The sequence below is a fragment of the Hipposideros armiger genome, unplaced genomic scaffold (genome assembly GCF_001890085.2).
Source record: "Hipposideros armiger isolate ML-2016 unplaced genomic scaffold, ASM189008v1 scaffold_298, whole genome shotgun sequence".
Taxonomy (NCBI): Eukaryota; Metazoa; Chordata; class Mammalia; order Chiroptera; family Hipposideridae; genus Hipposideros; species Hipposideros armiger.
Genome location: NW_017731648.1, coordinates 505359 through 519698, shown reverse-complemented (window position 1 = coordinate 519698; position 14340 = coordinate 505359). Strand labels below are relative to the sequence as shown.

The following is a 14340-nucleotide window of genomic DNA, read 5'->3' as shown; positions in this document are numbered from 1 at the left end:
GGCCATACTTGCCTTTCTACATTTCCTCCAATATATCAGACACACTTCTACCTCAGGACTTTTGCACTGGCTATTCCCTCAGACACCCGTTTACCATTCTCTCTCATTTCATTTAGGTCTCTACTGAAATGTCACCTCAGAGAGGCCTTCCTTGTCCTCAGGGTCCTTTTCTTCATGTCCCACGTGTCACCATCTGGAGCTATCATATACCTTTACTTGCTATTTCTTCCTCACCCACCTGGAATCTGAAAACTCCAAGAGGCATCAAGTGGGTCTACCTCATTATTTTCAGCCACAGCCTGAAAATGCGCGATCGATGTGGAATGAATGGCCCTGTTACAGATGAGGAAACTGAGGCTCAGATGGTGAAGCCCTTTCCCATGGTCACACAGCAAATCAAGGGCAAAGGCTGGATTTGGGCTCTTATTCAGGAGTAAAAAATGTAGCCTCAGATGCCCCCCAAAACTCTGTCTTCACAGCTATGTCTGTGATTCCCCCAGGCCCAAAGCCCCAGTTTCCTGCAATTAAGAGGAGCTTGCAGTCAATCTGTTACTGATGTCAGAGGGGGCACCCTCACAAGCCAGGGTTTGTGGTGTGGGGGAGCCCCCTTTCTCTCTGCTGAAGTCATTTTGAGGAAGCATAGTTCTCAAAACACCAGCTCCTGGCTGCCCAGCCCTGATGTCAGCCATCTCAGCCTTACCACATCCCTGGGGTGGGCAGATCTTATTCGGCACGGTTTACTGATGAGGAAACTGAGGCACAAGGAGGCCTGATCACTGGCCCCAGGTCAGAGAGAGAGAAAGAGAAAGAGAGAGACAGAGACAGAGGGCAGTGGCACAATCTGAATCTCACCCACTGGCCTGAAGCCGAAGACACCTGGTTTTTTAACCACAATTCTGCCCTTCCTGGCTGTGTGACCTTGGGCAAGCATCTTTGTCTGTGCTTCCTCGGCTGCAATGGAAAGCCAAAGATGTTGTGAGTTAAAACGCAGGTTGGTGTTAGGAGGCCCTGGCGTGGACAAGGGCATAGGCAGACCTGCGGAGGCCAGACGGGAACTCCGCTTCCGCAACTTTTCCTTTAAGTTCCTCTCCACCCGCCAGGCGGCGGTCTCCACCGCGCTCGGCTTGGAGGTGGAGGATGGAGGTGGTGGCCTGATCCCAACCCACCCGGGCAAGGTGCAGACCTCACTCGCAGCCTGCGGTCAGCCGGCCTGGCGCCCGCATTCCCAGGCGTTCAATAAGCATGAAATAATAACACTGGGCGCCGCGGCAGTGGCGGTGGCGGCGACTTTGCTCTCTGCTCAGGGACGAGTACAGCGGACAGGTCCAGACTCGGAGCGCACACTCAGCCTGTACATTTTTCGTTGCCCAGCAGGGGGCGCGGGGAGAGACACCCGCTCAGCCAGGGTCAAGGGATCCCTAGAGACTAAGCGGGGAGAGGACCTAAGTAGCGACAGAGACCACCGGCCAGAGAGAGACCCCAGTCTGGCTGCCTCCACCCCACCCCCTCCTGGGATCAGGCAGCTACCATCTCTGTGGGGAGAATTTGGGGGCCTAAAGGTTGACAGCGGGGGTCGATACATTGGCCCCACCGCCAATTAAGTCAAGCCTCCCCTTCCCCCATCTCACCACCCTCTTCCTCGTGCTCCATCTGCTTCTTGACAGATCCTGGCGATGTCGTGACTCAGCCCCGCAGGGCGCCTGGAGCGCAAGCTGATACATTCCCAGGTCTCAGATGGAGGACAGTGCCCTCTCTCTGGGAGTGCTTGTGACTCAAGTCTGGAGGGCTCCCTGGACCCACTTTTTGGTGGCTGCATAAACTCCAGCGTGGGAAACGCTGGAACCCCCTGTGTGTGCACTGGTAGAACCACCTTCAGGAGAACTGGGCTGGCAGAATGCCCATTCTAAAAAGCAAGGTTCCCACTGGAGGTCTCTCAGTTCCCCCTTCCTCCTTCTGCTTGAGAGTGGGGGGAGGATACTGGCACCAATGCCCTCCCTCCCGCCACAGCCCCCGAAGGCTACAGAGGCCACAGTGAAACAGAAACCTGCTGGGATGTGGTTGAGGTTCCTGTTATTTTCTTTCCATCCTGGAGGAACAGGGTCCAAGCAGGCTCCACCTTCTCTCCCACATTCAGGTCCCTGAGTGACTAGCTACTGAGCACTCCCTGTGGTAAGTCCTTTACACACATCCCGAATCTCACAGAACTCTTGAACCAACACCCATAGGGCAGCGCTGACAACAGCCCCACTTTGTACAGATGGGGAAATTGAAGCTCAGAGAGGACAAGACACTTGTGCCAGGACACACAGGCATTACATAGACCTATGCTGGAATCTCAGCTCTGCCATTTCCTGATTGTGTGAACTTGGGCAAGAAGCAGAAGGGACTTTGCCCCTCTCAATCTCAGTTTCCTGATCTGTCCAACAGGAGAGCCTCACCGGACCCTGGGGATGAGGACGTGAGAAAAAGTCCCCCACATAGAGCCTGAGAGTGAGCCATTACAAGATGGATGACACTGAGATAATGATGATTATTACCACTCAGCTACTGTCTCCTGAGAGTCAGCACCCCAGAGACCAGGATAAGGGGACTCGAGTCCCTGGGGCCTTAAAAGGGAATATGGCCCAGTTCCTACTGTACCCCACCCCCTCCCTGGTCTCTCAGAACAGTGACCTGGCGTGCTGCCCTTGGTCTTGGCATTTCCGGTTGATTCCAGTTTGTTTTCCCTCAGCTTCTCTCTGGTTCCCTTTGGGAAATAGGCTGTGTGTGCAGGGCTTATGACACTTCCTGGTGGGGCAAGGGGTGCTGGGTCTGAGTGTGCCTTGAATGGAGGTGAGTGGAGGTGGCCTGGGGGGCTGTGGTGCCTGCTGGAGGCCCCCGGAGGTAGAATAGCAGGGTTCACAGCCTAGAGGGGCCTCCCTTGGGAACTCCAAGAGTGAGAGGTCCAAATCTATCTTAGTGATGTCCCAAGCAGAGGGGCACTCATGGGGGGCAGGCAAAGCACAGCGTCAAAGCTGTCAGTCACACATGTCACCAGAGCATACATAGTCAGACCTTTAGCACTATCGGAGCACCAGGTGGTTAGAGGACAGCACACCAGGCACACAGGAACACACCCCAAAAGTCAGAGCACTGACTCCCAAGCACAGGGCACAATGGCAGCCAAAAAGCACATCACAGTTTCAAGTTCTGTGTCTCAGGGAGAATGGACAGTCCTGCTGACAACAATCACATTGTCATAGGAGTGTAACACATCTCAATGCTACCATCACTGAATCCCAGGAATGCACACTGTCACAATCACTGTCCCAGATGCACATATAGTTACTGTCCAGGGAGCAGACACAGTCACTGTCACAGTCACTATCCCAGAAGTACACAGTCACAAAATCACCATCGGAGGAGCACACACTTTCCCACTGCCACAATCATCACTGTCCCTGAAGCACACACACTGTCCCCATATAACAATCACAGGACCTCAGAAACCCAGGCAGAGCACACAGCCAAGCAGCCATAGCTGGTCCTACCCTAACAGCTGGAGAGAACTGAGGTCAGTGAGAAGAGGGTCAGAGCCAGCCAAACGCACGCCCTCACTAACACTGTCACCTGGGGAGGCAGGGACTCCTTCACCCTGTGCTGGGACTGTGCACCCCCTGGACATTGTTCCCTCCTCTGTGCATCTACTGAACCCTTACTCTCCTGCCTTAAGAAGGGGACTCCACCCAGCACACAGGCCCCCAACACACTGCTCCCCAAAGAGACCGTCTCTGGACTTCTGACTCCAGCTGCTGCAGGGCAAGTCCACGAATGCCTCCCCCGCCATCCCGTACAGTTCTCCACCCCCTAGAAGGACCATGAGAGGCCCTCAGTCTGGAGGTAATACTAGTGCTAGAAGGGGCCACCCCCTCACAGCGCCCCCTTGGGTATCCCCAAAGAGTGAATCTATCTTTCAGTACAATGCTTCCAGGCGAGTCCCTTGAAGTGGTACCCAGCCTAGCCACTGTCCTGCACTGTCACCGACTAAGGATATAGACCCCTAAAGCCGCAGCTTTCAACCCAGACCCTGTTAATACCACACGCAGCATGGCGCCCCCTAAGTCAACCCCAGGATCCGCTTCAGTATGAAGCCTCGGGTACAGTGCACTACCAGGGGCCGGGTTCCGGATGCCCCCGCAAAAGAACTTCCCCCCACCCCCACCGCCGCCAGTCACACAGATCCCACCCGCCTCACAGCGTCCCCTTGCGATCAGCAGGGCGAGTTGCATCCTCCCTGCGCGCCTGTAGGCTCCGCGCGCGTCCGCCTCCCGGAGACTTACCGCCTGCAGCTGCCTCCGCCCGCGCCGCCGCTGCTGGTGCCGGTGCCGGTGCCGTGGAAGGACGAGGGCCAGGACATGCGGAACGTGCACAAGCCGGGCCGGTCGCCAGTGTCCACAGCATCCGCGCGCTCTATGGGCCGGTGTGGCTGCCGCTCCGGCTCCGCGCGCTCCGCGCTGTCGGAGTAACCGCGCTGCTGGATACGGATGGGGGTCCGCGGCTGCCGCCACAGGTGCTGTGGGGGCGGCTTCAGGGTAGCCTGGCCCTCCCGGGGCCCGGGAAGAGACAGAGACAGGCTCCTCTCCGAGGGAGCGGCTGGGGGCTCCATGGCGCCGGCCCCCACTTGCACCCCAGGGGGCCCCGGCCTCTCCAAACTGCACCCTGCTCAGCTGCGCGCGAGCCGACGCACCCAGAGCCCCGCGGGTGCGCCCGGCCTCGGTGGGGCCATGGCGCCCCGGGGACAGACCCGGGAGCGCTACGGGCCGATCGCCCCCGGGCCGGGCGCGGAGGCTTCCTGTCGGCGCCTGGCGCTGGCGCTCGGCTCCGTGCCCGGCAGCGCTCTCCGCGCTCGGCGCCAGCCCTGCTCCCCCCGCCCCGTCCCGCCCCTCCCCGCCCCCTGCCCGCCGCGGCTGTCAGCGCCGCCCAGCTCCTCCTCGGTCCCAGCTAGTGGGGGGCAGCCACCCAAAGACTGGGGGGGGGCCTTCCCGCCCACGCAGAGCCCAGCTCCCGGCGGGGAGGGGGCGTCTGAACGCGGCTGTCACCAGAGCGTCCTGCCTAGCAGCTGTGCGCACGGGAACAAAGGAGTTAAACGGTTAATCCGATCAAGAAGAAGACGCCCGACTGGTTGCGCGTGTGTCAGTCAGTCCTTCCATCATGGCGGGGGAGGAGCCCGGTGCTGGCGAGTCCTCGCGGCTACCTCAGGCTAGGGGGACCGTGTGGGAAGTGGTCCCGGTGCCACAGACGCGGTTCCTGCGGCGGACAGCGGCGGTGTACCGGGTATCTACTGTTAGTGGGTTGGAGGATGGTGATACTGTGTGCCCGGGGCGAGATGTGCGCGCACGTGGCCCCTTCCGAGGGTTGTCTGTGTTTTTGATGTCCTGAAGTGTGTGCGCGCACGTGGTTGGCTGCTGCGGTCGGCCTGTTTCTCTGGATTTCGCTGTGTATCTGTGTGTCTGTGGGTGAAGGATGTGTGCGCGCGAGTGCCGCCTGATTGGGAGGTGCGCGCCTCTACGGGGTATGTTCGGGTGGCGTGGGGGCTGTGTATATGTCCCCACGCCTTTGAGTGTGTACTGTGGTCGGTCCGTGTTTGCGGAGTTGGGCACGCTTTTCAGCCCCGGTTGTTTGACTGTCGTGTCTGAGGGAATCCAAGTGTGTTGGGGTGTGTGTGTGTGTGTGTGTGTGTAGTTCGGGCTGGGGCCACTTTGGGGTGTTTCTAGTGTGTCTCTGGTTCCCTTGTGGCTCCAGGACACCCGTGGCCGTTACCCCGGCTGCCCACCCGCTGCTCTATGTTTCGCTGCCTCTTCTAAAGCGCTTCTTCAGGAAGGTAAACTGAAGCAGGTCCTCTGCAGCCTCGGGACACACCCGTGCCCTTTTTGGGCGAGTAAACAGCCGCACCTCTTCCGCGCGGCCCCCGCCAGCAAAGCCCCCCTTCCGGCACCTAAATCGGGAGTCTCCGTGACTCACGCTCCCGCCTCCCTCAGCGCTGCCTGAGCGAGCGAGCGAGCAGGATTCGAGCGCCTCTCCCCCCCACCGCACACCTCCCCCCAGCCCCAGCCCCGCGGAGCTCTGGTGGCGGTCCGGAAGGGGGAGCGCACGCGCCCCGGTGCCCCAGCCGCCGGGCCGAGGCTGTCAGACGCTAACCGGCTCAGATTCGCGTCCGCCGAAGCAGGCCCTCGCCCCGGTGCTCCCCAGTCCCGGGCTCCCCCGACAGGCCGTGCCTCTCTCCGTCCATCCCCAGCAATGTGTGTGTGTGTGTGTGTGTGTGTGTGTGTGTATGACTATATGATTGCCAGTCTCCAACCCCCACAGCCGCTTTTCTCCCCGCCAGAGGGGGCTCCAGGCGTGGGAGAACGTGGAGCAAGAACTGGCCCCCCATCAGCAGTCGCGGGGTATCCCAGAGGCCAGAAGTGTATCCACCACTTTTCTCAGGGACCATCCTGGCAAGTATACACTCAAACAGCTTCTAGGGGATTTGCAAGGGCTGCCAGTCCTCCCAAGATCAATTGAGGGTCCTGGGCTGGGCCAAAGTCTTGGCAGGGGAAGGGGTGGGGGTGGGGGTGTTGGGGGGCCGTGGGCTGTAGCATTGGCCAGAGCTCTGGATAGACAATGCAGGATGTGGGGGTGGGGGAGTGTCCGGCCACAGAGGCGGGCACAAGGCAGTAGGCCAAGCTGGTAGTTGGAACTGTGGCCTGAGGCTGGGATGGATCAGGCTAAATCTGACATGCAGAGGCTAGAGGGTTTTGTTTGTGGGGGAGGGGGGAGGAGGGTATATTGAACCTCCCTAGGTAAAAATGACAGTCACTTGCTTTCCCCACTTGTCAATGAACCATTGTACCATAACTCAAGCTGAGACCCTGGAGCTCTCCAACTGAGTAGATAAAGGGGTGGGGAGATCCAGGTTGCAGAGAACAGTGACCTGGGGAGGGCAACTGGGGCAGGGGTCGGCCAGCAGCCAGGACTAGCTCAGTCCTCTGGCTTTTGGACTCATCCTTGGGCCAAAATGGGAGTTGGAGTGCCCTGGGAGGCCCCTGATGAGAAATAGCAAGAAAATGCAATGTAAAAGCTCACAGATACCTCTCACATCTCCCCAGGAGAAAGAAAAATGCCAGTCCAGACCTCTTCCAAAACCCCAACCTCCTAAGTCCGAGAAGAAACAGAATCCTTCCAGGAGGGGAAATAGAGGCGCACAACAGACTGATCAGACACCTGCTCTCTAGCCTGGCCCAGCTCTCTGAATGTGGAGGCACCACTGGGAGCTGGTGGGCTGAAACCCCTTTTTACAACCCCACCCCTTACTGACACAGGCAGCTGCAAAATGGAAGAAGGTGTTTCTAGAGGCTGGAAGGGGCACCTTGGGGGAGGAGTGTCACAGCCTAACCCATCAGGTTCCAGAAGTTTCAGCTGGTTTTGCAAAATGCAGGGAGCATGGAGCACAGAAAGGGCTGGTGGCTGGACCTAGTCCAGCTGGCCCTGATCCTCCACCCCACCTCCCAGTCTGGCACCCTTCCTGCCTACCTGTCGGCACTGGTGATGGAAATCCGCGGAGGGATCAGAAGTGGCAACGTGGTGGGCCGTGGCAGCAGAGGGACTCCAGGGTCCAAGGGCTCAGGGTCCACCCAGCCAAGGCCTGGACCAGTGGAGAGGCGACGGCGAGGGCGTCGGAGATCGGCCCCCAGCATATTGGCATGGCTGGGTTCAGGGGTCTCCCCCAGCCTCTAAGGAGGGACAAAGATGGAATGGGTGCTTGGCCTGGCCAGGCAGCTGTGAGCCCCAGTCCCAGAAATGATCTTCCCTAGCCACTTGGGAGAGGCTGATGGGGGTATAGAATCCTTGTGTCCTTCCTCAAGTCGGAGCCACTCGCTGATCCCTCCCATAGAGAGTGCCTTCCCACCAGTTACATCTGAGGGGTGCCCTTCCTCAGCCATAATTTTTAATGGACTCCATCTTGATGTCCCAGCCATGGGACTCTGGGCCTGCATGCCTGTACACTGTCCCTCACATGAGATCCCTCTAACACATCACCTTTTTAGGGTCTCTTCCCACCTTCCAAGTCTAAGAAACTCCCTGTTGGACTTAATGTCTGTGGCCCCCTCTCACATCCGAGACCCTCAGGATCTCACCTGCAGCTCCACCCATAATCCTTTCCAGACTTTGGGAGCCCCTTGGAAGACTCTGCCTTCTGCCCCTGGGTTGAGGGCCTCTTAATTCAGGCAGCAGGAAAATAACAGAATCAAAGAAGCAAACTGAGGCACAAGGGCACGTGCATGACTCCTCTGGGCCACTTAGTGAATAGCCCTGGTAATTAGAGGGCGCCCTTCTAGTGGCCCAAGACCCCGCCCCTCGCACCTCGTCCCGGGTCCCGACCACCGACAGGACACTGCGACTCCTCTTCATCCCGCCAACCTAGTACGCTGTGGGGTCTGCAGGGACCATTGTCGGCCTGGGTCAGCGCCTCCTGCAGGACCAAGCCAAAGGCATCCACCATTAGCGCCCTGGGGCTCCCCCTGCCAGGGCCTAGAATCCACCCCCGTCCCTGGTCAATTGCCTCTCCCGGGGCGTGACGTAAGTAGGCTGCTGACGCACTGCCTATCTGTGACATCACCTCCCATTGCCAGAGCGACAGCTGACGCACGGCTGGGCCCCCGACAGTGTCAATGCCAGGGTTACCCACTGGGGAACCCCCGAGCCTGGGAGAGTGGGGGTTGCCCCAACAACCTCCCACCCCTCCTCGCGCTGAGGCTAACCCGGGCCTGGGGATCTGACAGACAAGACCAGGAGTTCCCAGAGCCCGCCGCGTGTGGCGCGTGGTCCAAGCGCGGGGCCGGAGGAAGCGTCTCCTCCGAGCTGTTGGGTTTTTAAACCTAAACCCGAAATAGCTCAGATGTGCGGGGGCCGGGCGCAGAAAGACAGCGGCTTGGGCACAGATGGGGGACGCGCAGGCAGAGGCGCACGGAGACAGGGACGCGTGGAAATAGAAACAGACAGGGACACAGACGCAGCTCCGGATGTTGAGTGCGCTCTACTGCCGGCGATCCTTGTCTAAAAGCTTGGGGGAGGGGAAAGCTGGCTTACTTTACCTTCTCACCCAGGCGCTGCAAATTACTGCTGTGTGGCCCAGGCTCAGTAACTTAAACTCTCTGAGCCTCAGTTTCTCCTCTGTGAAATGGAATGATAATTTCTACGGGGCCCATGTGAGAATGAAATGAGATCAAACTATATTGAATTCTCACAGAACAGTGTCTGGCACTCAGCAAATGCTTAAGAAATGCTGCTAACATCTCAGCTTGTGGGACTCTGTTAGAGCCCAAATAAGATTGTGGCCCTCCTGTGCTCAGCACTCTTCATGGCTTTCACCTTACTCAGAAGAAAAGTCAAAGTCCTTAATAGGAGGTGCACACAGTCCTGCCCAATGTGCCCAGTCACCTTCCTGTCCTCACCTCTTCCCACTCTACCCCTGGCTCACTATGCTCCATCCACACTGGCCTCTTGGCTATTTCTGGACATACTAGGCACGATCAAGCCTCAGAGCCTTTGTACTTGCTGTCCCCTCTGCCTGGAACTTTCTTCCCTTAAATAATCACAGACCCCCTATATCTTTCTGGTCTTTGCTCATATGTCACTTTTTCAGGCATTTCTCTCTACTGTACCTCTGTTTAAAGTTGTTAGCCCCTCAGGATTCCTAATCCCCCTTTTCCTGCTCTATTTTTCCACAGCACTATCACCTCATAACATACTATGTCATTTATTACATTTGTTGTCTGTCTTTTTCCACACCAGAATATCAGCTGCAGTAGGGCAAGAATATTTATTTTATTCATTACCTATCCCCAGTGCCTAGAACTGAATCTGGAACATAGTAGGCTCCTAACAGGTATTTGTTCAATGTCTGGTTGTTATTTTGAGGACTCAATATCATATTTATGAAGTTCCTAGTAGGTCTACCATGGACTAGATACATTATTGTGACTCTTATTTTTCTTACCTTATTGCACTAGCTAGCACTTCAGTTCGATGTCAACTAGTAAAAGTGAATATAAGCATCATCTCACCAGCCTAGTGCTTAGCACCAGGTAAGCTTGCAACAGACAGTGGTTGAACACTATAGATAAATGTATAGACAGCTTAAAAGTCACCCCCCACTTCTCAGCCAAACCAAGCCAGCCAGTGTTCTGGGCTCCACTGCCGCCTATTCTGCTCCATTAAAGCACTTATCATTCTGGCTTGTAATTATCTGTACTCCCTATTAGAGATCTCTGAGGGCAAGAAATGGTACCCATTCATCATGGTCCCACACACATAGTCTCAGCGAACGCTGAACAAATAAGATAGACACAGGGAGAGAGAGTCACCCTCTCTCTATGAATACAGACAGGTACATATGCTCAGACAGGCAGGAAAGGGCCATGTAGAAAGGGCCATACTCAGGTTCCAGAATTACACTGAGAGACCTGTATTCAAATCCTGGCTCTGCCATTTATTAGCCTTATACCCTTGGGGAAGTCGCCCAAGCTTTCTGACCCTCAGTTTCTTGGTCTGTAAAATGGGGATAATATTCATACCAACCTTAGGGGTTGTCATGAAGGTGAAGTGAAGCAATGTATATAAGGTTCTGAGCACAGTGCCTGGTTCATAGTAGGTGCTCACAAAACAGTAGCTACTATCCTAGTGATAATAACAATTATCACTGTTGTTCACTCACATGGAGCTATAGACAGACCTCACTTTCTCCCATCCTCCCCTTCTCCCTACTGGCCTCCTAGCTGTTCCTAAAATGCTTTGAGCATATTCAGACCTCAGGGCCTTTGCACTTGCTGTTCCCTTCATCCAGAAAACCAGCCTCAGATATCCTGTGTTCCTTCCACTCCCCTGATTTCCCTGACTCAGCTTTTATTTTGTTTGTTTTAGACTTATAACATTCTAACAAGATATAGAATTTACCTCCTATGTTTACTAGTTATTGTCTGTCCTTTGATTAGGACATGAGATCAGGATGTTGGTTTGTTTTGTCCCCTGCTAGGACAATGCTGGCATACAGTAGGTGCTCAGCAATTAGCTCTTGAATGAATGAATAAATCTGCTTGACTCCCTCACCTCTTCGGGTCTCTGCTCAAAGTCACCTCCTTTCAGATCCTTCCCTGACACAGATGTCTCCCCCAACCCCCTCACCTTCTGCCCTTACTTAGCTTATTCTTCTCAGCTCTCATCACCCCTGAGGTATCTTTATGTTTCTACTCTCCCCAGCTCCTTAGTTCCATGAGGGCAGGGGATTTTTCTGGCTCGTTCTAGCTGTATCAAGGGCCACCTTTCATGGACATGTGAACTGTGCAGTCTCACAGGGCTCCACGTTTAGAGGGTTTAATGCACTGCTGTCATTGTCTTGAAATTGTTCGTAATTTTGAACAGGAACCCTGCATTTTCATCTTGCCCTGGACTGTGCAAATTCTGTAGCTAGTCCTGGCTATATCCCCAGTGCCTGGAACAGCCCATGGTAGGTGCTCAAGAACTTGTGGAATGAAGGAAGGAATGGAGGAGTGGACAGCCAGAGGAGCTCCACAGGCCAGGGGAGAGAAGTGGAGATATGCATGCCATCACTGTCCGGACACCCATGCACATTTGCAGAAATCAGTCCTGGCAGAAACCTGGGCATGGGAGGCAGGCCATCAGCCTCTAAGCCTGCCTTTCCCTCCCCTGGGCAGCAGGCTGTCTGAGGAGAGGAGTCCAGATGGCAGAGCAGGCCACTCTGGGCAGCTAGCACCAAGCTCAGGCTGAGAGATGCCTTTCCCTGCACCTGGCTTGTCAGCACAATCAACCACAGGCCCACCCTGGGAGCCCCTGGCCTGGCTTGACAGAGGAGTGCTGGCTTCTCCCAGCCTGACATCCTGCCCACCCCCGACCTCTCTCAGGAGGATATGGGGACAGGTGGCCAACAAGAGGGAAAGGAGCGAGGATAAAGGCCTTGCCCACATCTTGGCCCTGAGCATCCAAGTCTGACAAGCTCCATGCCTGGCACTGAAGCAGGGCGGGGAAAACTGTCAGAGGCCACGTGCATGTGTATGCACACAGGTCTATGTGCATGAGACTTTATACACAGCTGTGCATGTGCAACGAGCAGGTAGAACTTTCTGAGTCTGAGTTTATATGGTTGAGACAATACTGTGGCTGCAGGAGCGCGTGTGTGTGTGTGACAAGGTGACACCACATCAGTCTTTGTGGGCATGAGGTTAGATGTACCTCTGTGTGGGAGAGTACATGTATGTGGATGCAACAGGAAGCAGCTTTTCACAGTGGTTAGAAATGCCAAACTTGGGTTCAAATCTCTGCCCAGCCACACACTAGTTATGTGGCTTCAGGCATATTATTTAGGTTCTTGGTATAGAGTGTTAGTATAATTACATTTGTCTGGATTTGTGTGTGTGTGTTTAAAGAGTAGTTCCACTTCTCCAGGAGGTCTTCCTGGATACCCAACCTGAATTGGACCCTTCCATTTTTCTTGCTTGTCACAAGCTGCCTGTTTCCTTCACAGTCCTAATCACAATTTGTTTTTATATATTTATTTGTTTGTTTATGTTGTTTCTTTTCTCTTTCCCCCAATAAATATCAGCTCCATGGGGGCAGGGAGTTTTGTTCTGTTCACTGCTGTGCCCCCAGCACCTGACATATAGTAGGCACTGAATACTTGTTGAATAGATGAATGCAGGGCTATATTTGTGTGGTATGGGGAGAGAGGTAGGTTCTTCCTAGGTATCATAGGTTCCTGGAGAGCCCTGTGCCCAAGTCTGGTCTCTACTATCTTCCTTTCCCAGCTGTTCACAGCCATTCCTTCAGCCATCCTCACTTTTATGGGAATGATGACACCTCATCAACTCCCTGTATCAGCTCTGATAACATCCCTTCTCTGGATCTTAGGGACTCACTCAACCTCATTGTAAACTGGGAGGATAGATGGACTGGTTCATGATAAAGCCGCCTTCATGATCTAAAATGCTAAGGAAATAGTCTTAGTCTGATTCCCTCTTTAATTCAACATTTATTGAGCACCTACAGTGTGCCAGGCACTGATCTAGACCTGGCCTTGCCCTCATGGGAGCTGAAATGAACAAGGAAGGCAGATACAAACCATAAATCTCATTTAATCTTTAGCACCACCCCATCACTCTCTATGCCTGATGGTATTTTAGTCTTCACAGTCTGAAATCACCATGGTGTTTCTCTGTTTACACACTGATCTTGCCCCCTTACCAGTCTGGAGGGTCAGCAGAGCAGGGACCCGGCTGGTCTTGGTTGCTGCAGCCCCACGGCCTGGCTACTAAGTGCCCGGGCACTTAGTAGGCACTTGGGCAATAGGTGTGAAATGAGTTAAGAAATAAATGATGGAGCAAGGGCAGGCTCACATGCATGACCTCGTGGAAGCCTCGGTGTGTCATTACCCACTTTGCAGATGGGTAAATTGAGGCTCAGGAAGGCAAAGCCATATGCCAGGTCCCACTGCAGCTAAGTGTGTGTGGTTATCGGATGCAGCAAAGGAAGCTTGGATAGCCCAGTGGAGCATTCCCAGCCCCCCACCCCCACCTCGCAGGTACCAGAGATACAGCAGGGGATGCGCTAATGGAGTGTGTGTGGCAGGAGTGTGTGTGTGTGGGGGGGAGACCAAAGGACAGAGCAAAACAACTCAGGGATTTCTGTCTCCAGGGTTGGAGATATACTGGGCTGGCAGGAGATTAGAAACGGTTTGGAGCTGATGGGAGAGCTTCCGGCGCCCTGTCCCCAATTCTGGGAGCTGGGGCTCCTGGGACCCGATTTAACTGGGGCCGGTCAGCTCCAGTCTGGAGACCAGGAAAAGACCCCTGCGCCTACCCGGGAATCCCGGGCATCCGGGGTCCTCCCCATATACCCCCAGTCCCGAGGCAGGCCTGAAGCCCTCAAAGGGCGTACGGGTGGCGGGGAGCGGCTTTCCTGGGGAGCGGGGAAACCCCCTCAATTCTGGCCACCTCCCTCCGGGGCTCCGGGTTCCCTCCCCACCGCAGCTCGCAGCCCGAAGCTTACCTTGCAGGGGAGCTGGGGAGGGGATGCCCCGCCCTCTCCGGCTGGGGGGTGGGGGCAGGAGGGGACAAGGGTGTCCAGACCCTTTGTTTGCTGCTGTGTATGTGTGTGTGCGCGATTGTGAGACCCGCTGGGGTGTCGGTCCGTGCGCGCGCGTGCCCGGGCTGTGACGGCTTCTGAGATCCTGGACTGCCCGGGCTGGAGGGGGAGGGGGAAAGGACTGGGGGACTCCCCCGCCCCCGCCCGCCCACTGACTGGTTTGAA

The 14340-nt window shown here is 55.6% G+C and overlaps 1 protein-coding gene across 2 annotated transcripts in view; it reads right to left on the bottom strand.

Annotated features, from left to right (window-relative positions):
• Positions 1 to 14252, bottom strand: part of PDE4A (phosphodiesterase 4A) — a 45034-nt gene extending 30782 nt beyond the window's left edge. The window contains exons 1-3 of one of the 2 annotated variants that reach the window (XM_019659288.1): positions 14080 to 14252; positions 8383 to 8491; positions 7552 to 7751 (exon numbers count right to left, since the gene is read on the bottom strand). In XM_019659288.1, the coding sequence (XP_019514833.1) occupies positions 7552 to 7751; positions 8383 to 8430 (248 nt within the window). In that variant the 5' untranslated portion in view covers positions 8431 to 8491; positions 14080 to 14252. Of the gene's footprint in view, positions 1 to 4319; positions 4840 to 7551; positions 7752 to 8382; positions 8492 to 14079 lie in introns of those variants that run through there. The other variant, XM_019659287.1, reaches the window with a different exon arrangement.
• Between the last annotated feature and the right edge of the window lie 88 nt (positions 14253 to 14340).